At 41.1% G+C, this 24,065-nt stretch overlaps 2 protein-coding genes across 2 annotated transcripts; both read left to right on the top strand.

The window, feature by feature from the left end:
- Nucleotides 1-8,220: 8,220 nt before the first annotated feature.
- On the top strand, nucleotides 8,221-13,397 carry LOC309413370 (keratin, type I cytoskeletal 19; the record flags this gene model as incomplete). Its single annotated transcript, XM_082010492.1, has 8 exons — nucleotides 8,221-8,670; nucleotides 10,410-10,492; nucleotides 10,830-10,986; nucleotides 11,236-11,397; nucleotides 11,549-11,674; nucleotides 11,785-12,005; nucleotides 12,804-12,832; nucleotides 13,366-13,397. The coding sequence occupies 8 exons, from the start codon at nucleotides 8,221-8,223 to the stop codon at nucleotides 13,395-13,397; spliced, it is 1,260 nt and encodes a 419-aa protein (XP_081866618.1).
- Nucleotides 13,398-19,781: 6,384 nt separating this feature from the next.
- On the top strand, nucleotides 19,782-23,501 carry LOC309413368 (keratin, type I cytoskeletal 19-like; the record flags this gene model as incomplete). Its single annotated transcript, XM_082010490.1, has 6 exons — nucleotides 19,782-20,339; nucleotides 21,047-21,129; nucleotides 22,071-22,227; nucleotides 22,710-22,871; nucleotides 23,016-23,141; nucleotides 23,277-23,501. The coding sequence occupies 6 exons, from the start codon at nucleotides 19,782-19,784 to the stop codon at nucleotides 23,499-23,501; spliced, it is 1,311 nt and encodes a 436-aa protein (XP_081866616.1).
- Nucleotides 23,502-24,065: the final 564 nt, after the last annotated feature.

Genomic DNA, 24,065 nt, shown 5'->3' with positions numbered 1-24,065 from the left:
TCTTTTTGGATAACAATGTATTATTTGAAAAAGGCATCAAACTGCCTACATGCTACAATCCAAAGCCAAATTCTCAGCACGGTAGAAAAAAAAAGAGTCAGAGAAACTCTTTCTGTAGAAAACAAAGGAGATTTGTAAAGTCAAAGCAAAAATACCTCTCCCTTGAGTCACTACAGGGCTCTCACGCTTCTGCAACAATCTAACAGAGACTCATGTTCTGCCTTACGCTCCATTTTACTTCTCCTATCAACCAGCACTGATTACCTCAAAAAAAAAGGGTCTAAACCTCAGCATTAGCCAGCTATAATGGACTTTGGGATGAAATACCTTATTTGACCAAAGTTTAACTAGAAAGAATGTTTCTGATCCCAGAAAGAAGCCAATTGTGTTCTAGGCTGTCTGTCAGGAACATTCTCGAGTCTCCTGCTTCCCTTCCGCTGCCTCTCGTAGGTGGGAAAGGGGAGAAACCTCCGTGCTGGGTGTGCTGCCTTCAGCCTCTGCAGAGCATTTTCACAGCAATGAACCGAGGGTGCATCCACCGCACACCCGCCTCCGGCTTTCCTTTGACTTTGCTGGATGGAGTTATTAGGCTGGACTTAAGAGAGCATAATTTGCCCATTGTAATATCAAAGCCCATCAAAACAAGATGGGGTGAGCTGAAATCAGCCTACATTTGCAGTGGCAATGCAAGGGAATACTGTACTCTGCTCTTTTGTGGTTCAGTGTAGTTCTGTTCCTTTGGCTAACCACACAGCAGAAAGAAGTTCTACCGTTTGGTACAAGCGATAGACTTTCTTTGACGCTGACAATGCAGCATCTCTGTCCATACAGCATGCCGGTTTGCAGAGCATCCTCTAGTGGCAAATTCAGAAAGCATACAATAGCATTTGTGACAGAAACTGTTCAATGTAGTCTCAAAACGAAACCCCAGCCTCAGACGTGGGCGGTGGTTAGGCCAAGGAAAGAACAGCTTAATAATAATAAAGTCAATACGTTTTTCACAGGGGTAACACTGTGATACCAGAGCAGGTAATAAACCAAATTAATAGACATACAGTGAAAAGGTTAGAAACTAATTTGTTACGAAGGACAGGGAAAAGAAAGAGAGGAAGTATCTGCTTCACATAGTCCTGCCTGAAGGTTTTGAGGTAATTCCATATGAAATCAGCAAATTCAGATTAAGTCAAAACCTCGTGGATCGTTCTTGCATGTGTTTAACTAGTATTGAAGACGTTTTGTCTCTGTTTTCAACTCATTTAGTAGCAACAGTGGCTGCCATAGACAGACAGGGAGCCTGGTATCACCAAGTGAAGAGGAGAAGAATTTTGTTAGGAATAAGGTTAAATTAAATGGTGCTGTGTTTAAAAACAAGACCTGTAGGGGGGACTGTGGAGATACTGACATTTTGTACTGTTATCCCAAAGGAAACCAAAGGTGTTGTGCTTTATAATCTTCGCATGTATTCGAGTTTCTTAATTCTGGAAATTATTCATCTCCACCCCATTTTCAGGGGGTTAGAGGAAGATGAGAGGGGGAAATAGCTGGACTGAGAAGAATCCAAAACAAGAACCAGAAGTTAGCAGACTGAATTCTCTGACGGGCTTCATGCTGGCTCTGGACTATTATGTACCTGCAGGATCTAGAGCTGCAGCAAATGTTTTTGTTTGTGAAGGCAGCTGTCAGGTATGCACAGGTACAACAGCCCATTGCTTCTAAGTCTTGCAGCTTTGTGCACACTCTTTCCAAAGTCTCTTACACTCTTGGCTACAAGGAAATGGGATCACTGAGGCAGGGCCTGCTGCCTGCAGCCTGGCCAGCCCCTTCACTTCAGACAGCATTTTGCAAGTTAGACTTCCCTCTTGGCCCCCACCACTGTGTCAACTAATGAAAAATGAAAATCCATGATTAACTGTGCCTCTGATACAAAATCAGATGAAAGGAAGCTAGTTTTGTGATATTTCTCACACATACCAGCCGACCACAACAATGAAAAATAATAGAGGTCAAGTTAAGCAAGTACAAAAATTATTGTAGGAAAATCCATTCTTTCTATATTCCAAGTAACATATTTCTATTAAGTTTCATGTAATGCATAACCTTTTGGAGTGGTAATCCCAACAAACTTCTTAATTTCTTTAAGTATTCTCACACTATGACAGACTTTAAAGGCAAATGCTTCTCATGGTTGATACAGTGAACACGCAATTTCAGGTGCACTGGAGCTGACTTTCATCACTTATTTAGTACTGCCTAAAGAGAAGTTTATGCGCTCTGCAATTACTCCTAATAACCCACTATTTATGAGCCCACGCTCAGAGATGCATTGCAAAGCCTGGCTGCAGGGAACACCTTTCCACTGGCATGCGCGCCTGCGCTTAACCAGCCCTGGCAGCAGCAGTGCGACTGTGGATAAAAGGCACTTACAGCCCTATTAATCAACATTTTCTTACAACACTTCTAATCTTAGTTCAGTTCTTTCCCACAACTCGATGTCAGATTGTCAAAAATGATGGCAGTATCAAAAAGTTCATAGTGATTACACACACGGAAAGATTTTAAACAAATGCTGACAACTCCTTTCTATTAAAAATGCTGTTAGAAATCATGTCACCAGAATCTTAGAGTTTTTATTAATTATTAAAGCTGAATCCACTAGAAAAGAGTGAAAAAGCACTTAATCTAGACAGTCAGTGCAGACCTTAGTGTTTAATTGAAAGAGGATTTAGAGCTGAATGCAAGTGTCAGAGGCTGGTGGAAAACCATGGTTCTCAGTTACAGTTAATAGCCAGGGCTGTCCAGGAAGGTAACCAGGTAACCTACCTGACACACACCAATACTGTGAAATTTGCCTATAAACTACTTCTTTTTGAAAATGGAGCAAACTGTTAGGAGTAGTTAGAAATGCCCTTTTCTTTCCCTCAGGGTGTGCAGTCATTCTGGGCAGACAGAACCGGGGCTGCAGAACGTGTCTCCCCTGAGCCAAGAGCCGCTGTGAGAACAAGACCTTGTGAAACGCCGCCCTGGCAGCAGCTCTTCAAAGTCGTGCCCACAGGACTTGCCCTCGTAGAGCAATACAGAGTTTGATTTTCTCACTGAGTCTAACAGAGATCTGCAGGCTCTGAGAATTTCTCTCAAGTTAAAAACAGTATGAAACCACCTGCGGGGTCAGGAAAGCTCAAATCCAGTTGACAGCATCCATCAGCAGGGTACAAAGAGAGCTCCTTGTTTTCTAATTTGATCCAGAACATGTGCTTAATGCTTGTCCAGTAAAATCTCTACTGGAAGCTGTGGCTTGTCACTATGATGAGAACATATTCTTAAAAAATTAGCACAAGAAATGATAATATACAAATATATAAATATATGCATATAAGTATAATATATGAGCACACTAAATATAAATAACACAAATACAAATATGCTCTCCAAATATTTTACAGACATGAACAGAATAAAATAGCTCCTCTCTCTGTGTGCTATGAAACCCATCTACTCTGTCTTTCTACCAAGTCTGGGATTTTTTTTTCAGCAGGAATTTTCCATGTGGCCTATGGTAAAACACCCTCTGAACAGCCCTAGGCCTCCTCCTTCAGCAGGAACGATTGCGAGCTGCAGCTGACATGGCAAGCGTTCAGCATGTACTTGGCTCCGCTGAAGCCTGGGATGGGTTTAGTCTATTCGGTTTTGGCAGTGGCCTCTAAGTTGCTTATTGCTGCTGCCTGCAGAAACCTGACTTTTGGAACACATCCTCTCATCAGTTAGACGCTTGACTCTTAATAATAGTTTCCAGCCCCATCATACCTTGCTGAGATTTACCAACCAGATAACAGGTTAAAGGAAGTGTAAAAATACATCCAGTGACTTGTCTTTCACTCATCAGGGCTTGGTGTCCTAACTGAGCCTTTCTTCCCGCACAGTTTTTAATCATGCTCTAAGAAAATCTGTTATATTTTCTTATCTATCTCAGGTACTTTACTCCCTGATGTGCATCATCATTACAGTCCTGGACTGACAGAGAAGTCAGGAGTTTAAAGCTATTTATGTTTCTAGGGAAGCAGAGACAATAACGAGGCATTTCTAAAAGTAACCACATCCAGTTTCAAGTATTTACATTGTTCACAGTTATTTAAGTGTTTGAGTTCTTCATGATGTTTTAAGTATTTTCCTCATACTAATCTATTCAAATATTATATAAATGACAAACATTGAGAAATTAAAATATATGTCCCAATATCACTAAAGAAGCCTGTAGCTGAAGAGGAATCCGTATCTTCCAAGTTCAGCTCAAATCACTGAATCGTTTCTTTTCTGCCATGAAAGAACTAGACCCCTGGATAAAAATGAGTTGTCCTGTGTCTTACTCTTATATTTTCTTTTAAAACTGAACCCTTACCTGACCTTCTTTCTCATCTCTTTCAATGCAGAAAACATGCATTTCCCTTCACCAAATCACATTCCCTCTACTTTGCAAAAATAGAAATTTTGATAAAGTTAACAGTTGCTCTCTGCTCTTATCTACCTTCTTTTTAAACTGTTAACAGCTGTATGTGCATGTGCTAGGACCTGCCTTTTCAGCACATAAACATTCTTCTCTTTGAATCTGTTGGCACATTCAGTGAGTATGTGGCAATGCAAGGTTTGTGAGGATTAAAAAAAAATGATTAATTATGGGATATAAAAGGAAGAAAGCTAAGAATCATATCTTAGGCAGACATTCAACACAGTCATTTCAGTACCAGCTGCAGAGCAGTTCTTGTTATCATTGGTTCTTCCCACAAGGAAGTTAAAGAAAAAATAGAAAATTTTGTGTTTGAATCAAAGAGATTCAAATGTTTCATGACTATGATCTTCAATAGGAGAGAAACACATACAAAGCTGTGATTTTAAGAGGGCATATGACATGATCAGTAGGGTGGGGAGGCCAAAGTTTTGATCAGCAAGAGAAGAGATGAAGACCGAAAATGTGCATATAAAAGAGTGAAGAAGCACATTTTCATTGATGGAAGCAGAGGTAGAAAGGAAGAATTATCAGAAGGGCCAAACATTTAAAGATTTAAAAGGTAAATTCAGAATAACAACCTGACTTTCCTCATTTGTCCATAGGCGTATCTGTGGAATTGCAGGCACCAATAACGTAGGTTAAGATGTTCACAGAGTTCATTTAATTGTAATTGCATTAGCAATCCCTGGAAGCAAATTTAGCAAGATGTGAGAAAAGTCAAGTATATGCCAGTGTCACTCAAGGGCAATAAAAAATGGTTTACAGGACAACTAATAAAAACACCCGTGAAACAATATGAACAATTTTACAGAGCAGTCGTGACTGGAACCAGGTCTCAGCCAGGAGCTTGGGCGTGGACCGTTTCCACCAGGCCACTGGATGACTTCACTTCAGCAAATGTGTCTCCCTCGCCCTCAGATAAGTTGCAGATAAAGGAAATTCCTTTGTTGACCATTGCTTATATTTTCTTTAGGGAAAAGCTGACCCTGCAATAAATTAGGTTTATTGTAGTGGGAGAAAAAAAAACCTATGCAGAATGATAAAAGCACGTTCTTTCTTGAGCAAATACTTTGCCATACTAAAGGCTTTTCAAAGCATTAAAGTACATGTTATCACCTTAAGGGAGCCTCAACAAAACCAAACACATGCAGCCATTGAGGCAAAAGAGCGATGTAAAGTTAAAAGAAAATCAAAACCTTTCTGGAAACTTGAAAGCAGTTTTAGTAAACGTGCTGCATGAAGGACTGATTTGCTACTAGAAGCTTATGATATATTTGGTGGTATAAATAAGATTAAATAGTTGCTCCATTTGAAAGTGTCTCCCAAGCTTTTCCTCTCCTGACACTTTCAGATGTACTTCCAAACTGCCATGAAAAACTGCAATTCATTCTTTGGGAAATTTTTCCCTGTATGCTGAAGCAAACCTAACCTGCTTGCCGTATATTATCAATATTCTAACAGTAAAATGTGTAATTGCTGCTTTTACTCAAGGGTTTTCAGAAGGAATATAGAAGCCTTCCAGATCCCAATTTTTATTAACTGGATGATAACATATTATGCAGCTTCATATGTGTGCATTTTATTTTGCTAAACCACAAAATACACTGCTTTGAGGACCTGACATGGGCGTCTAGGGAATGATGGCGTACCTAGAGGGAAGGATGTTCCTCTCTCATTGCAGCAGGAGACAAATCACAACACACCAGTATTTGTTTTCCTTTAAGCTTCTTGCATTTCTGTTCAGTGAAGAAATGCACATGGACTTAAGTTCTTTATGTTCTAACTATGGACTTCAATATTTAACAATAAAATAACTGTTCTTCTGTAGCTTTCTGTCTGCAGGCGGACTGTAACTGTCTGCTACTATTATTTCACCTATCCGCAGGACTTGGAACGGTTACCTGCTGGGCAGGTTTTTCCTACCCGGGGCTGAGGAGGACATTCAGATCTACAGAAGGAATGGCCAGCATGTCTTTGGCAGACAGAAGTGTCCTCTGTATCTCTTAGAAAAGGCTGCACAGTTTTACTGTGCGAGTCGCAGACTTGTGTAAACGCCGCAGTCTCTACAGAAAGAAAAGAACTCAGCTATGATGTCCCTCGGCTACAGCATCACAGTCAGCCGAGGTATGTACATACAATGTATGTACCAAGTGCTACATTCTGCACCTGAGTCATTGCAGAATTCCTCTTTCCGACACAGCCTCACAATTAGGTACAGACCAACGGGGCTGTTGATACAGGTGCCTTGGCCAGCTTCCAGCTTCTGTGTTTGTTCTCCTACCCTCCCTGTATTTGCCCTGCAGTTTGGCATCTCTCTCTGTACAAAGCGAGTGCAGCACTAACGTGTGGTCTAAAATACCTGATGCATTTTTATGGCTATAGAAAGACTAGACAGGCCCTCGCACAGAGCATGCATTTCATTCGGCTTATCTTTAATTCTTTTTTTTGGTACTAAATGGATTTCTCATTGAAACACCACAGCATACACCTTGCGGTCCAAAGGTTCTGGAGGCACTTGTAGGTGGCAGAATTTCTGCCCAGGCCTGGTTGCTCCCTGAAGGCTGCAAATGCTGGTAGGTCAGCTTACTCCCTCTTTCTTTAAAACAGTTCTCCTGGGAAGTGCCAGAGGTTTGGAGCGAGTGAGGGGTGGCGAGGGAAAGAAAGAGAACGGAAGAAAAGATGAAAGTATCCACTCGTATGTTAGGGATGCTCACGGAGGAGCTTGCAGTAACAAAAGCAACATTGCTTTTGAAAATTCATCTTGGATTAACAGAGGACTTGAACATATAAGAAACAACATTTTAATGAGTCTCAAAGACCAGAAGAATAAGTGATTATGTTTCGTACGTTTACTTCCCTCTTTCAGTAGCACTGGAAGGACTGAATGTATAATCAGGCTCTTGTTTCTGTTGTCGGTCACTCCCCAGGTACTCAGGGGAGTGGAATGCTTATCTCTGCTACAAACACAGCTACCGTTCCTTGAAAAGGATTCCTGTTTCTGTAGAAAACCAGACTCTTTCAGACAAGGCATATTCTCTGTCACACCCCCTCTTCTACTGTCAGCCCAAAAGAAACTGAGAGCAAAGAAAGAAACAGTGAAAATGTTGCTTCTGAAAGGAGAATTTTTCTCAAGAGAAATAAGGAAAACAGAGGGCTGGGAACCTGTTTTCTCAAGGTCCACACATACTGTTCACCATTTGGGCTCCTTTCAATCTCTGTTATCCGTCTACCAATTACTAACTTGAGCACTCTGTGCTAAAACTCTTTCCTGAGATTACCCGCAGAAAATCGTCGTGTGACTTCGCTTGGACGCAGCGTTGGCTGCAGCAGGGCTGTGCGCTCCCAGCCCTTTTGTTTCCATACAGGTAAACTATAACCAGATTTATGAATGCCCCCCTCAGCAGGGTGACGCCTCCTCCGAATCCCACCTTCTGCTTCAAGAGGCAATGGCGGGGGGAGGGAATCAGCTCCTGCCTGTGAAGGTATCTGGGCAAGGAACACAGCCCTCCTGGTAGCAACTGACCAATAAGAGGAACTGCCGTGCTGGCAGAGGCTGAAGGCTGATAAATTCCGCGGGTCTCAGATAACACATTCTGGAGACAACTCCCATTGTCACAGGCATAAAAGAGGTGGGGTGGGCGAACGGAGCATGCACTCCTGCCTCAGGGTCACAAGGTGTGTGAGCTGCAGCTTGGGTCAGGTCCGTGGTATTTCTTGCCATGGCCAGTTACAGCTTCAGGCAAATTGCCTCCTCTGCGACAGGGGGACCTGGTGGCTCCTCGGTCCGTTTCGGTGGAGGGTGCTTTAGGGCTCCAAGCATCCACGGGGGATCTGGTGGCAGGGGCGTGTCAGTCTCTTCCGCTAGATTTGTCTCTTCTGGCCTAGGAAGCGGCCTGGGTGGTGGGTATGGGAGTAGTTTTAGCAGCAGCTTTAGTGGTGGTTACGGTGGTGGTTTGGGGAGCAGTGATGGCCTCCTCTCGGGAAACGAAAAGATAACTATGCAAAACCTGAACGAACGCCTCGCATCCTACCTGGACAAAGTGCGTGCACTGGAAGAGGCAAACTCTGATCTTGAAACTAAAATCCAAGACTGGTACAAAAAACAAGGACCAGGCCCAGCTCGGGACTACAGTCCTTACACCAAGACTATTGAAGACCTTCGAGACAAGGTAGGTGTTAATATTTATTAAAAACCCTCTTAGATTTGCACTTAAGAAGGAAGCATAAAAACCCAAAGATAAAAACTTCACTAGGAAAACACCCAGAAGGCGTTCCAGTTTACGAAAAGGAGAGGAAGATGAAATGCATATGCAATGACTGGGCAGGGTGGATAAAGAAAATTATCAGTATGGAATTACCTACTTTTTAAAATGCTAGCTAAGAAAACGTACAAAACAGTCAGTCTGAGATGCCTTAGTACTTAATTCTCTGATAATGTTTGCTTTTAATAAAGCTTGTTTTTAACAAAGCACATTATATATATATATGCACACACGCACACACATATATACACATGCTGGTCAGATACACATATATGGCCAGTTAATATATATATGACCATATATATACCGATAAATATAAAGAGAGCCAAACAATGACAGCAACCTGCCTATCTCTGTAATCTGCTACCTTTCATATAGCTTGAAAAATTGAGAGGCGCATACACACTGCTTTAACAGTAAAAATAAACGTTGCTTAAGTACAATTTTGTAAATGTGAAGATAGCAGCTCAAGATTAGATCACCATGCCTTTATTTTTCTTTCACATTTCACTTAAGCTTGGAATTGAAATAAGAGTGCTGAAACATTTGGCTTATGGAAAAAAGAAGCAGCAGACATGAAGTAATCAATCCCATGTATAAATGCAGGATTTGCCCCAATAGCCCATGGGGTACCTGGTAACAGATTACTTTGAGATGAAACACACCCTGGAAAACATAGGTACTAGCTGATTAAACTATGTAAATAAAGGAAAGAAAACTTGAGGTTTAGTTTTCACAGTTCAGCTTGGAGTTCATGACCACTCCCACACAGTTTACTTTTCTCCTTGCTTCAAACCCATTCACATTCTCTACTGATTTAAAAAAACGAGCTCCAGTAAAGGCAGAACTGGCAATTAGACTTTCTCCTTTTAGTAGTCTTTTTCCTCCTGTCTTTTGCTCCCCTTAGTTAGGGGAGAGAAAGTGTTATTCCAGCTGTTCTTGTGGATGACCTTTTAAGTTTTCAAAGTGGCAGGCAAAAAAAGACGTGCTTTCTAGGTAAAAATTAACAAGGACTACTTCTAAATAAACAAAACTTCCTTTAGAGGCTTTCATGATGCTTTAGAAGAATCAATAAACACTATCTTGGATATTCTAGGAAATAAAAATGTGTTCAAAGACCATACAAAGGAAATATGAACCCATATTGTTTAAGAAACAGAAACATCTGATTTATTTTAAAATCACACAGACCTTGGAACCACTTCCCACTTTTAAGAAAATGTGTAATGTGAACCAATTCTGCCAAAGAGGGGTCTGCAGACTTTGCTTCCTTTGCATCTCTCCAGGAAACAGGTTTCTTGCCTCAGTCCTCAAACATCACCTACCCCCGGCTCACCGAAATCCTCTCCCTCTAAGACAGCATGCAGTTTTGTCTCACTGTGAGACTTCTAGCTAAAAGCCACTTCAGATGCCAGGCAAGAGTAAGAGGACCTGTCCATAACTGACAATCATAGCAAAAGTACTGTGATAAATCTGTGCTACATATTTGCTATAGATCATTGATACTTTCCTCAGAGACCAAATAAAATACATTTTTATTTGGTGTAGCTACAGATGAAATAGAATCTTAACTCTTTTATCTTCAGATCAGGAAAGAAGATAACATAGTAGTTTCAGCCTCAGCAATGAACTCTCATTGTCTGTAGATCCTTGATGCCACTATCAACAACTCGAAGATAGTCCTGCAGATTGACAATGCCAGGCTGGCTGCTGACGACTTCAAAACCAAGTGAGTAATTTCCGAAAGGAAAAAAGTCTCCTGAACAGGCAAAAATCCTTGTTAAGCCAAAGAAAGGGCAGTGGCTGTGAAAAAAGAAAGGAATGCCTATAAAATCTCTGTATGAACACTAGTATGATCCTGTCATTGCAGTTCAGCCCTTTATGTATTTGCTAAAAGCACCACGGAAAATTTTGTATCGTGTAATATGTGGAGAAAAGTTTAATGCTGGACAACATTTGCTACATCATAAATCCTACAAAACCAGACACATTTATAGCAAATAATGTGTTTCATGGTGGGCTGGCTTAGCCAGCTAACCTGCTTCGTTTTGTTTTGCTTTCTCAAGGTTTGAAACAGAGCAGGCTCTTCGCTTGAGCGTGGAGGCCGACATCAACGGCCTGCGCAAGGTCCTGGATGAGCTGACCCTGGCCAGAGCTGACCTGGAGCTGCAGATTGAAAACTTAAAGGAGGAGCTGGCCTACCTAAAGAAAAACCATGAGGAGGTAAAAACCCCCAAGAAACATGTTTGAAAGTGACACTAGTAAAACAGCATGTGGAGTCCCTCAGGGTTGCCCTGGGCTCTCCATCAGTGAGGAGAAGATTTCTGTGTAGACTGGGAAACTAAAGATACCCCCTGCAAGTATTTACAGGGAGTTAGTCTGAGCTTAGCCCTTGAAGAAAGAACGGAAGGTTCATAATGTTTTCAGTTTCTGACTGTACCCTCTTTTGTCTCCTCTGCCGTTTCCACATAGGAAATGAGTGCCCTGGGAGGGCAAGTAGCCGGCAAAGTCAGCGTCGAACTGGACTCTGCTCCAGGCATTGACCTGTCCAAGATCCTGGCTGATATGAGAGACCAGTATGAACACATGGCTGAGAAGAACAGGAAGGACGCTGAGGCCTGGTTCCACAGCAAGGTAGAAAAACTCCATACTATACAAACACTAACCAAAAAAATCCATGAAAGAAACAAGATAATTATTAAAACACACAGAAAACTGCTGTGAAAGCCTTATGACCTCTGCTTAGAGGCCCCGTATTTCTCACGTAGTGTTGTCCCTGTTTCAGACTGAAGAGCTGAACCATGAAGTAGCTGCCCATACTGAACAACTGCAGAGCAGCAAGTCTGAAGTCACCGACCTGAGACGTACCCTCCAAGGGCTGGAAATAGAACTTCAGTCCCAGCTCAGCATGGTACGTTAAAATTCGCGCCCCCACTCAAATGGGTACATATTCCCCTCCCTGCAAGGAGTTGTGCATCTGGCAGCAACCTTTCTGCGGTTTCCCCCACCCTCTGCTCCCAGAGAGCCGCGCTGGAAAGCACCCTGGCAGACACGGAAGGCCGGTACGGGGCCCAGCTGGCGCAGATCCAGGGCCTGATTGGCAGCATCGAGGCGCAGCTGGCTGAGCTCCGAGCTGACATGGAGCGCCAGAACGGCGAATACACGACCCTCATGGACATCAAGACTCGCCTGGAGCAAGAGATCGCTACTTACCGACAGCTCCTGGAAGGCCAGGAGTCCCAGTAAGTAACTCTGCTCACTGCAGAAAGCCTTTTTGCTTAGTCTCATGAAGTTTGACCATGCCATGGCACTATTTGCCACAAGCACCACAGCAAACACAACTTCAAATACTCTTGGGGTTCTAAAATTTTTAACAAATTAATTTTTCTGGACCGTGGTGGAGCTAGAAATGTTACAATTCCCATTTACATTGAGTGAGTACCTCAAAGAGTTTCTAAACAAAAACGCAAACTGACCTTTGCAGTGCAAGCGATTAAATGCAACTAACAACTAAAGTGATAACTAATCATTAGCTGCTTGACATTCAGGAAACATAGTGCAGTTAGTAATGTTTTATAGAATGTAAGGATTGACACCACATTCCCATAAACCTCCCGTTACCAGTTAAATAGCTCTTGCCTATAGGAATCAGTGTAGAATAAAATACTCTGAAGAGAAGTGAAGGCAGACAAGCTAGCTTTTTTCAGACAGCCATAAAATGGACCTCCCACATGGGAGAACAGCTATGTCATATATGCTCAAGGAGGAAAATAGAGCCTGGAACAAAAAAATTAGGTAGGAGTCGAAAGGTTTTGATTTCATCTATACCTTCTTTTCCATAATTGTCTTTTCCCACTGCAGTTGTGTATTTCCTACAATTCCCTCTCCTGAGCTGAGAGGGAGAGCAAGGAGATGACCGTCTCTTCTCTGACTATATACAAAATGTACCTGGTTGATAGAGAATTTGCTTTCATACATCCTCATCTCACACAGCATTTGATGTGTTACCTCCTTTCAACTGTTCTCTCTTTGTTCTACAGGTTGTTTGGCTCCCTTTCTGGACCTGCTGGTAAGAATTCTTTCTCTTTCACAAAACCTTTAGGAGTAAAAGAAGTTTTAGTTTCTAAAAGGAACTATATATACACTATGGTAGCTGTGTCCATTTCTAGAGACTGGGCTGCTGCACTGATTTATGTCACAGAAAAAAGTCTAATAAGTAACAAATGAGGACTCTGGCTGGAATTTAACAGATTTCAGTCATTAAATGTTAGACATCAGAAAAAATCTCAGACTACGCTACAGTAAAGACTAAGGAAAGCACAAAATGCTTAATCATTCCCCCAGATGAAAGGATACAAGAAATTTGAGCTTGGCCAGCTCAGGGGAATTGTATGAACATGCAAGTAAAACTTGCCTTGAGCTTTTAAAGGTCATCTGTATTGTAAAAGTGATGTATGATTCAAATCAATGCTATGAATAAGAAAACTTGTGAGAGAAGGGAATGAGAGACGAGATATAAACTAAGCTCAGCGCCCATTGCAGAGTGGTCTCATGTGTGTTATGCTTAAGTAATTGCTGTTCTTTCTCTCCATGTTATTGTAGACAAAAGAGACAAGCTGGCAGATGGAAAATAGTACTGAATGTCCTCCAAATGTCATCTTCAAAATGAGAAAAAGCAGATGACACACAGGAATTGAAATGGAGAGGAATCACTCTAAGCTGCTCGAAATTACTATCTTAAAGCACAGGAAATTCCTGGCCACACAAAGTTTATGTAGATTCATCCATTTAGTTGTGATTAATTTGCAAATTGGGTTAGCTTTTCAATTATTTCTAGTTCTTTCATGTACTGAATTGCTGTATCTACTCTAATAAAGATGATCTTCTTGCAATCTTAACTTTTTGGGGTTATTGTGATATTGTTACTAAAGTTTGTCTTTAATCAGGCAGGAAATACCTAGCCAGCCTCCCTGACAGGTTAATGCTCACAGTGTCCGGGTGGGTGGCTTGAGCTCCATCTCTGATTCCTTCCAGCTTTTCTTGCTGGCAGGAGCTCTGATTATGGAGGCAACAGCATCCTCAGCCCCTCAGAGTGGGGAATACAAGAGTGACTTACGTTTCTAACTACAACAGCTGTGCACTCTGAAGAGCAGTAACAGTGAGAAGTTCAGTGACTCTGGTAAGAGTCTGGGGGATGTTTTGTTAGGGTACGATATAAAGCTGTTAAAATGTCTTGGAGATAACTCCTGCAGAAACAAATAGGAGTGAGAAACACTTGCGAGATTTCTTCACTCACTTTCCCAGTTCATATAGAGGTAACAAACACTTAGCTCCAATTTTAGCTACCTTCATTCTCATGCCGTTGAAAGGATATATGGATATAAGGATATACACTGGAGTACTGCATCCAGCTCTGGAGCCCTCAGCACAGGAAAGGACCTGTTGGAGCGAGTCCAGAGGCGGCCACAAAAGTACTCAGAGGGATGAAACAGCTCTGCTGTGAGGACAGGCTGAGAGAGTTGGGGTGGTTCAGCCTGGAGAAGAGAAGGCGCTGGGGAGACCTTATTGCAGCCGGCCAGGACTTACAGGGGGCTTGTAAAAAAGACGGGAACAGACTTTTTAGCAGGGCCTGTTGCAATAAGACAAGGGGTAATAGTTTTAAACTAACGGAGGGCAGATTTAGACTAGATATAAGGAAAAAAAATTTCACAGTGAGGGTGGTGAAACACTGGCAGAGGTTGCCCAGAGAGGTGGTCAATGCCCCATCCCTGGAAACATTCAACCTCAGGTTGGACAGGGCTCCGAGCAGCCTGATCGAGTTGAAGATGTCCCTGCTCATTGCAGGGGGGTTGGAGTAGATGACCTTAAAAGGTCTTTTCCAACCCAAAGATTCTATGATTCTATGATATGATTGTAGCTGAAATTCTAAATGTAATCACTTTTAGTTCAGGTCCCTAGAAATCAGTAATTTAATTTCCAGTCATCCCTCTGCAAGCTTGCAGCCGAGGAAACTTGTCAGGGTTTGTGTTAGAAGAAAATCATGGCTATAGCCTATTACATTCCCACCTCCCGCTATTACAAAAGGCACATTTCAACTGAGGGTGAACTTGAAATGACAGTATGCCCAGACTAAAGTACCCCAGTACTGCACTCTCACAGAGAGGATCATCCTGCAGTCTGTGTTTCAGGGAGACATCATCAAATCCATCAGTACTTCTCTCCTTGGACTTGGGAGGGAACAATTATCTCACCCTTGCTCATAACTAGTTTACAGATTAATGGAGTGTTTGCATAGCAAGGAGTATCCCAAAGCTATGGACCTCCTCTATCAAGGTTGGGCAATCCTCTTCAAGCAAGAGGCACTGGTCCTTGGTTTTGGTTCAGCAGTGACTCAGGTGACCTGTCAACATCAGTTGTCAAGTACTGACAGACAATCCCAGCTTTACCCCTGGAAATCTAGCATGACAGCATTAGGCAGTGGCTTCACTATGACAGGGAAAAACTATGACAGGAAAGAAAAACAGTCACGAAAAGTAAGAATCAGCAAAGAGATCTAGAGAAGAGGGGACTAAGAACAGGGGGACTAAGGGGCTCTGGTGGAAACAAGTGCAGAATCGAAAGGGAGCAGTGGCATGAAAAGCACTGGTGTACATGAGATGTAAATGGCTCTTCAGAAGCTCCCCCAGTTATACAGTGTCCGCTTTTGGAAGAGCAAGGAGAAGAAAGCTCTTGTGCGTTAAATGCTTCAGTACAGGCTGTTTAATAAATGCTTGGTACCAAATTTATTCCCTACAACAGTTAGGCTTGGAATCCCTTCCAGATGAAAGAACAAAAAAATCCAGGTCTGTTTTTTAAGCTGAACAAACCCCATTCTCTGAGAGCAAGTTCTTGTCACAAAACCAGTCAAGCGTATGAGATTACTGGTGCAGATTTCTTGTGTTGTATAGCTGCAAATGTGAAAGTCTAACAAGAAATTCTCATGCTCCAAGAATGCAAAGTCTATTATAAGGGCACTTCGCAGATGTGTATTTTGACCAGAAAGTTTTATTTTCAAAGACTGAATTAAATGCATGTTTAGAAAAAATGTTTAAAAGGTTAACAGTTTAAAAGTGTTTAAGAGTTTAAAAGTGTATAAGAGGTTAAAAGTGCCAAAAATTGAATGAATTAATAAGCTCTGCTAAAGAAATTGGGGTCTTCGGACTGGAAAGAATCTTCAAAAAGGCTTGAATTCTTGTTTTCATAGCCTAATTTGAATTTTAGTTTATAATTTTATTTGTTTTGCCCCATATTTGTAGGGTAATGAAGGATTTCTGGTGAAATATTTAACATAAAATCACTCAGAGACTATAATTTTAGAGTTTGTTTCAGTAAAAATTGTTTTCTAAAGGTATGGCATGTCTGAGTGATGGTTTTGTCAGCAAAGACCGAGATAATAAACAAACTGCTTCTTGAATGGAACTCTCTGTCCTCTAAAAGGAGAGGCTAAAGTGTGTCAGCTCCATTAAGCCCGGAACAGAGGTAATAAAATAGTTTGCACAGCATAGACATGTCAGGGAACATCCTTCCTCTGTGGAAGCATTACAAACCAAGGAGTTTATGCACCACAAGTACAATGCCGGGTACTGTGCAAAGCATGAAACTGTCAAGACACTGGATAAGAAAACTTAGAGTGAAGCTAGTGAGAACAGAATAAAGGCATAAGCTTGAAATAGCGCTCTTTTTTTTTTACTTCAGAAGGTGATCGGCTTCAATTTCCTTGTATACACTATAAGGAGAAAGTTTTTTAGATTGAAGTTCACGTTCCAGTTTCAGAAAAGAGCTAAGTGAAAAATGCAGAGAGCAACACAGATCTCTACCAGTACAGAGGTAGCACCAATTTGAGACGTTCCTTTAAAGTTCTAAGAGGTTATGAATCAGGAAGCATTCCAAACCTCATGACTTTAGAGAAATGTAACTGATCTTTTTACAAAATGATAGATAGAACTACCTAAAATGCAGAAATAATAATTGTCAAGAAGAATATGACTGTATGTAGAATTATACCTAGATCCAGAACTCAACTAAAGACAGATGATCATCACATAGTTGTTCAAAATCAGATATTAAATTAGATTCATCAAGACACTTTTGATTTCTAAACTTTTACTAATGTAAATACCAAATCATATCTAATTTTTCACCAAAGCAAGCTTTTCCTTGTACAGTCTATTATAAAATGCTACAATGCATGTAGGTTTTTATATACAAGTCTTCAACCTGAAGACAGTAATAAACCAACAAAATCTATATACCTAAGACTGTGAGTGAGCGCATTCTGAATACACATAAGCATTTGCCAGCAGTCTGCTCTCAGCGTAGAGGTACAGACAGATTTACCATTTCTCTCTCACCAGAAGAGGCAATGTTCATGAGTAAGCTCTCAAAAGTGAATTTGATTTCTCTTTAGGAAAATACCTGTGAAGCACAGCAACTGACGCAAGCTGCAAATAAATGACCCCTAACCGACCACCTCCAGACTTCACAGTGCTTCGCTGAGGCACCTTTCCTTCGCTTCTCCTTTGGTTTGAAATACTACTGACAATTTCTAGTAAAATGTTTGGAACTATTTAGAAGTAGTAGTCTAATATGAAAGAATGAATAGCGCAGATGATGAAGGCAGGGATAAGCCTCATGTCTGCAAGTGCTGCACTCTGCATTTACAAGCTTTTGGTCATGGGGGACACACTCTGAAGCCACAGAATCCCCACCACTATGGTGTTCTGAATTATGTTATTAGGACATCATTTTTATTGGCTGCTCGATTTATGTTTATTTTTCCCAATGGTAAATATTCTACAGGAAAGAAACATCTTTATATCTCCTACCTGTTTTTTATATGTGCTTATCTGATAACAACCTAGAATAACGCACAGGACACTTTAAAAACCAGTAAAGTGTATTTCACAGCAAGCTTCCAAAGAAGTTATAAAGACTGAATGAAAAATCCCCAAAGTTTCCTATTAAAGATTATGGTGTTTTCTAGAAGCGATTTTGCTGGATTTTTTTGTAAATGGAATTTGATCTTGCTTATTGTGGGGTCACTCAGAGTTAAACAGACCCTAGCAGCACGCACACCTCAAGATATTTACATTACAGGGGTCTTAAAGAAACTTTTTTATCTTTAAGAGAGTTTGTCTAAACTTGTTCCCTGAGATAGTAACTCTTGGAGATACAACGATTTGGCAAGCTACGCAGAACCATTAATCTGCCCAGCAGCAAAACTGAACTGCTGTGGCAAAGGTCCAGGTTCAGTCTGAAACATGTTTCCACAACTGTGAAACATGCCGTCTTTTCTAACCAGGTGAAGAACGAGTGGACATTCTCAGAACCAGGCTGTTAAGCTGCGTGTCACAGCTAGATCTTTGACATTTCTTTCCCCCCAAGTACAGATCTTTCCCAGTAAAAGGCTGGGTGTTCCCGGGGGCTGCATTAAAGACTCAATGGGAAATTTCAGAAAACCCCTCAGTTTGTTCCAACAACTGGTACGAGCCTCAGTTTACCTGAAATCACCCATCCGGAATTCTAAGCTCATTTTCTGTTGATACGTACTGTCAAAAACTGTGCTAAAAACAACACTCTTCTCATTATGTTGTTATGTCCTTTTTCTTCTTTATTTCAAACAATTTTGGTGGCTCCTCACTAGAGAACAGAGAAAGTTCCTCCCATCTTCACTTCATCCCTGCTATTCTCCCTCCTCTCAACCCTCGGTTTCCTTAAACCGTTGTGCCCCTCAGTACCAATTTATTGTCTTGCCATACCCCTGCTTCTTCCACTGCAACTTCTGGCTTTCATCTGAAGAATGCCAGCTTGTTGTGCAAAGAGAATGGGGCTCGCTCTTTAATCTCCACACTGTTGCCAAACTCTCCACACACACATTATCCCCAGTGCCACTTCCCAGCAGGATAAATAAGCAGTTAATACTTCCTTAAAAATCTCCCAAATCTGTTTTTCCATAATTATGCAATATTGAACAAAGCTGTTTTACTGAATTCTTTGAATTTCACTAGGAAATTATCAGATTTGAAATTAGATTTACTGGTGTTTCAGACTCCCATTTTAAATGAAGGATTAGGATGACTCCTCTAAGTGCTTCTCAAATCTTATTTTCAAGAATTACTTCATTTCATAGTTCATACTGACATTGAAGACATTAATTGCGATCTGAACAGTTTCATCTTAAAGTCAATTTGTTTATGTTTCCCAAAAGTAACAAGAGCTTAGTCCTCCCACATTTCTTCTTTTAACTGAATTCTTTCAATCTGGTATTACCCTTCGTGACTATTTCACAAGATTAGCAAGTTAACTATGCCCACTCTTCCTTGTACATTGATGGATGCTAATTGCTCCTCATGCAATGCTATGATGATATGCTTTTTGTACTAAAAAATCAGACTCCAAAATCTAAATATTAATTCCAAGCGAAGAACAGGAATACAAACATATCAAATGCAATTCCAAATTTTTTATGGGAAAAAATATGGATAGAAAAAAAGAAATAATGGTGAGACGAACTGATGAATGTACATTTTTCAGTGAACGGAGAATTTTACTTAAAACTTCATTTTTAGAAAAAGTTGATATTCTTAAAATAACCATGGTGATCGCTGTAAATGAGTAAGTAGGTGTGGTTGAATTCACTTTGTTTTTCCATTCTTAAATGTCAGAGAAGTAAACTCCAAGTTTCAGAACTATAGCCTGAAGAAAAACCACTTATCTGAGTCATCCCTTTTGTTTAATTAAAAAAGAAAACCCAAGCCCTAGCCCCTGAGATGTACAGCCAGCTCTCTTTGTGAGGAATGTCATCATAATTGGCCTCATCTCTAGGGAGGAGAAATTTTGGAGGGAGGGTTGCAGGTTGGGTTTGTCTCCTAACACCCTGTCTTGAGGATATAAAAGAAGCACCAGGGCAGTGAAGGCACATCTTTCCTCTTCTTCACCGAGCTGAATAAGTGACTGTAGCCCCTTCTTGTGCTGCAGCTATGGCTACTTCCTTCATGCAGAGCTCTTCTTCTACCTATGGGGGTGGCTTTGGGGGTGGTGGAAGCAGCAGCTCTCGCCTTTCCTCAGTCCGAACAGGAGGAACCTGCCGAGCTCCAAGCATACATGGAGGATCTGGTGGCAGGGGTGTCTCCATCTCTTCAGCTAGGTATGTCTCCTCTTTAGGAGGTGGATATGGTGGTGGCTTGTCTTCTGGTTTTGGTAGTGGTTATGGAGGAGGCTACAGTGGCTTTGGCGGTGGTGCAGCCTGTGGCTTTGGTGGAGGAGCTGGCTTTGGTGGAGGGTCCGGCTTTGGTGGAGGTTTTGAAGTTGGTGGTGGCTTTGGTGGTGGTGATGGCCTTCTCTCTGGAAATGAGAAGATAACTATGCAGAATCTGAATGACCGTCTGGCTTCGTACCTGGACAAGGTACGAGCACTGGAAGAGGCAAATTCAGACTTAGAAGTTAAAATCCGAGACTGGTATCAGAAGCAAGCTCCCACCAGCCCAGCCCGGGACTACAGTAATTATTACAAGATAATTGAAGATCTCCGAGACAAGGTAGGACATTCACATGTGGAGGACTTATAAGAATGCATTAGACTTGTGGAACTGCATATCCCACTTCTTTAAAATAAGCTAAAATAATTACAAAACAAATACTGAATTCCCCAACCCCAAGTATCTTGTGGTTATGAGCATTCTGGCAGAAAAGAGTAGCTTTTTCTCAGTTTAAAAACCAAATATGTTACCCTGAGCATGTGAAGTTTGTTGAAATAAAGAGATTGCACTAAACGTTAGCAAAACATGGCAAAATGTGTTTAGAATTATAGATATATTTATTCAGTAATCAAATAGTAAAGAATGTGACAGATAGGCCTCAAAGGCTGAAAAAATAATTCTCCTAGCTACAGATAAGATCAGGTGTTGTACAAACAACGTATTTTCTAATTATGTTTCTAATTTGTGTTACACAAACGTATCTCAGCTCTCTGATTTGCATATGGAATGTCGAAAAGAGCTTAGCATTTTTCATTTTTCTCTGCAAAAGCTGTAAGAATTACAGCGTGACCAAAGAGCAACACAATAAATTGAAATGGCTATTGCAATCCAAAAGGCATCTTTAACGGGTGACATCACAACAGAGGTCCAGCTTTTCCTACCTTCTCTGATGGTTTACAGCCTCAATAACTACCTACTATGGACTCAGGACCACGGTATTTCACCACTATTCACCGGAATCTTTTTCTGTGTTTCTTCATTGCCAGATCCTTGCAGCTACTATTGACAATTCCAGGGTCATTTTGGAGATTGACAATGCCAGGCTGGCTGCAGATGACTTCAGACTGAAGTAAGTTTACCTGGAGCACATTTGTCTTCTCTCCTTGTCTCTCTCTCTCAAAACAGTTTTCTAAGTTTAGTATTACTTTTTATCTAGAAAATAAAGTTCTTCAGTCACTGAAGGACACATTTCAGAATTATGGACAGGTATTTTTCCTTGATAATTTCTGATTAAAAAAAAAACATGCAAACAGAATTGATGTGATGAAGGATCTGTTTGGAATACAAACCTAATAGAACACAGGATCCAATCACTGAGCTGTTTACGTAACAAATTATAGATCATATCTTAGTTTTTTACTGATGCTCTTGACTATTTTTACTAGCCTGTATCACAGGGGAAAAGAAGACAGGAATAGGCTGGGATTTTCACTTAAAAGGAAGGGACTGGCGTGAAGAGATCGGTGTTCAGTTGCAGCAGTTCTCTTTCACAGAGTCTGAATTTTAGAAAAGAAAGACAAAGAGTAATTTTGGGCTTATCCAGCTCATGGACTCAGCAGTATATCAGGCACTGCTGAAAAGATGACGAAGATACTTGCACAAATGATTTATCCTGCAGTGATGTACCTGCAAGCTTATATTTTCTCCTCTAGAGTCCTAGGCAGAACTGGGCAATCTGTGCTTTTCTTCACATCAAATTTGAGAGAACACTGCAAATGGACAGTGTGTGACAACTTTTCTATTGATGCTGATAATCATTACCAGGTTCTGCAAAGTGAAATGTCTTGTACTCCTCAAGAATAAAATCAGATGGTGGTGCATGTACTTTCATATGTCATAGTAGGATGTTGGAAAAAAACATCTTTACTCCCTTTACACGTCTTTTTAGTATATGTTTTCATTGATAGCCCACTGTTCCTCCTATATTCAATACAAAATTTCACAGATTTACAGCTCTACTGAATACAAACTTGTACATATTCCAGTGCTTGTTTCTTTTTTAAACTGCAGATATGAGAATGAATTATTCCTGCGCCAGAGCGTAGAGTCCGACATTAATGGCCTGCGCAGAGTCCTGGATGAGCTGACTCTGTCTAGAGCTGACCTGGAGATGCAGATTGAAACACTGAAGGAGGAGCTGGCTTATCTAAAGAAGAATCATGAGGAGGTGAGAGTCCATAATAGTGCAGAGAGGAAATTACTTCCCTTTGAAATGTACACCTCTTGGGTGGGGAGGGGGAAATCCAAACAAATAAAAAACCAGAATGACAACATTACAGCTTAATAAGAAGAAAACTGTAATATTAAAAGAATCCAAAGTGTGTCCTGAGAAGCATTTCTCTGATTCCAAACTGTATCAACCCATTAGTTTGTTTGACATTGTTTGACACGACAGGTCACTGAGATAGTTAAGCTCAGTAAAAGAAACATACATATAAGTTACATGTAAATATATGTGTGTGTGAGTACACAGAGTAGAAAAGCATGTGCAATGAGAGATAAAATTTGATAAACATTTTTATGTGTGTTCCACCTATGATACTGGATAATTAAAGCACTGCATACCACTGCATGGATTGTGGATGGCAGAAAGTATATGAGAAAAGAGAGCCTCATCTTATTTGTGCTCTCTGCCTTCTGCCCATGCAGGAAATGAAAGAGTATTCAAATCAGCTAAGTGGAACAGTCAACGTGGAAATGGATGCGGCTCCTGGCATCGACCTGACCAGAATTCTCTCTGAGATGAGAGAACAGTATGAAGCTCTGGCTGAGAAGAACCGTAAAGATGCTGAGGCCTGGTTCTTCACTCAGGTATAGTTACCCCAGTAAACAGCAAACTGATGCATTGCCTCATTATTACTGCCCCAGCAGATGGGACGAGCCCTCCCTTTCTCAAAATCATTTAAAATTTTGTTATACAATATGCATGTGATTTTACTTTTTTTTTTTTTCCAGACTGATGAGCTGAACCGCGAAGTAGCCACCCACACACAACAGATACAGACCAGCAAATCGGAGATCACGGAACTGAGACGCACGGTCCAGGGCCTGGAGATTGAGCTCCAGTCGCAGCTCAGCATGGTATGAAGCTGTCCCAAGCTCGTCACAAGTCACTATTAGTACACTCTCCCCTTCCTCCCTCTCTGTCTTGCCTTGGACTCCCCCTCTGAGGGACAAATCAGCATGCTAACCTATTCTGATGTTACTCTGCTTTAGAAAGCTGGACTGGAAGCCAACCTGCGAGATACAGAAGGACGATACTGCGCACAGCTGGCACAGATTCAGGCCCTCATCACCAGTGTTGAAGAGCAATTGAGTGAACTTCGATGCGACATGGAGCGTCAGAACCAGGAGTACAGAATGCTCATGGACATCAAAAGTCGCCTGGAGCAGGAAATCGCCACGTACCGCCAGTTGCTGGAGGGCCAGGACTCTCAGTAAGTTACTGTATACAAACCCTATGATGATTAGATAAGATTAATAACATGACACATTGTAAAGCAGTAATTTGTGGTTGCTAAGCCGACTCCAGATTACTAAATTACATTCACTGCATACGCAGCCTTTTGAGTACTGGCAAAACAGACACACGGCAAAATCCCAGGCGTTGCGATAACTCAAGCTAAATCTCCAGATCAGTTGTGCTGCTGATTTGAAAATATAAATGCAATCGTTTTGACTACAATGAGTTATAGAAAGTACCAGGCACCATATGTATGTCTTATGTAATCCTCTTGCTGCAGTGGACCAATGGCCTTCAGCCTGAAATAACCTCTAAAAACCTGTATTTCTTTAGCTCCTGGTTTTCTGCACTTGTGCAGAGAGGTGAAAATATTCAACAACATAGACTAATATTCTCAACTAGAAAAGAACTTGGTATAGACGACAGCTTGCTTTAGTAAAATCTACATTTTAGTGCCCATTTCTCCTATCTGATCTATACATGGAACTACTTTTTACTTATCAGGAGGAATCAGCTCCATATATTGTTTCTAGATTATGACA

The sequence above is a fragment of the Phaethon aethereus genome (assembly GCF_964289735.1).
Source record: "Phaethon aethereus genome assembly, chromosome: 25".
Classification (NCBI taxonomy): Eukaryota; Metazoa; Chordata; class Aves; order Phaethontiformes; family Phaethontidae; genus Phaethon; species Phaethon aethereus.
The sequence above is the reverse complement of the archived record's forward strand: the minus strand, read 5'-3'. Positions and strand labels throughout refer to the sequence as shown.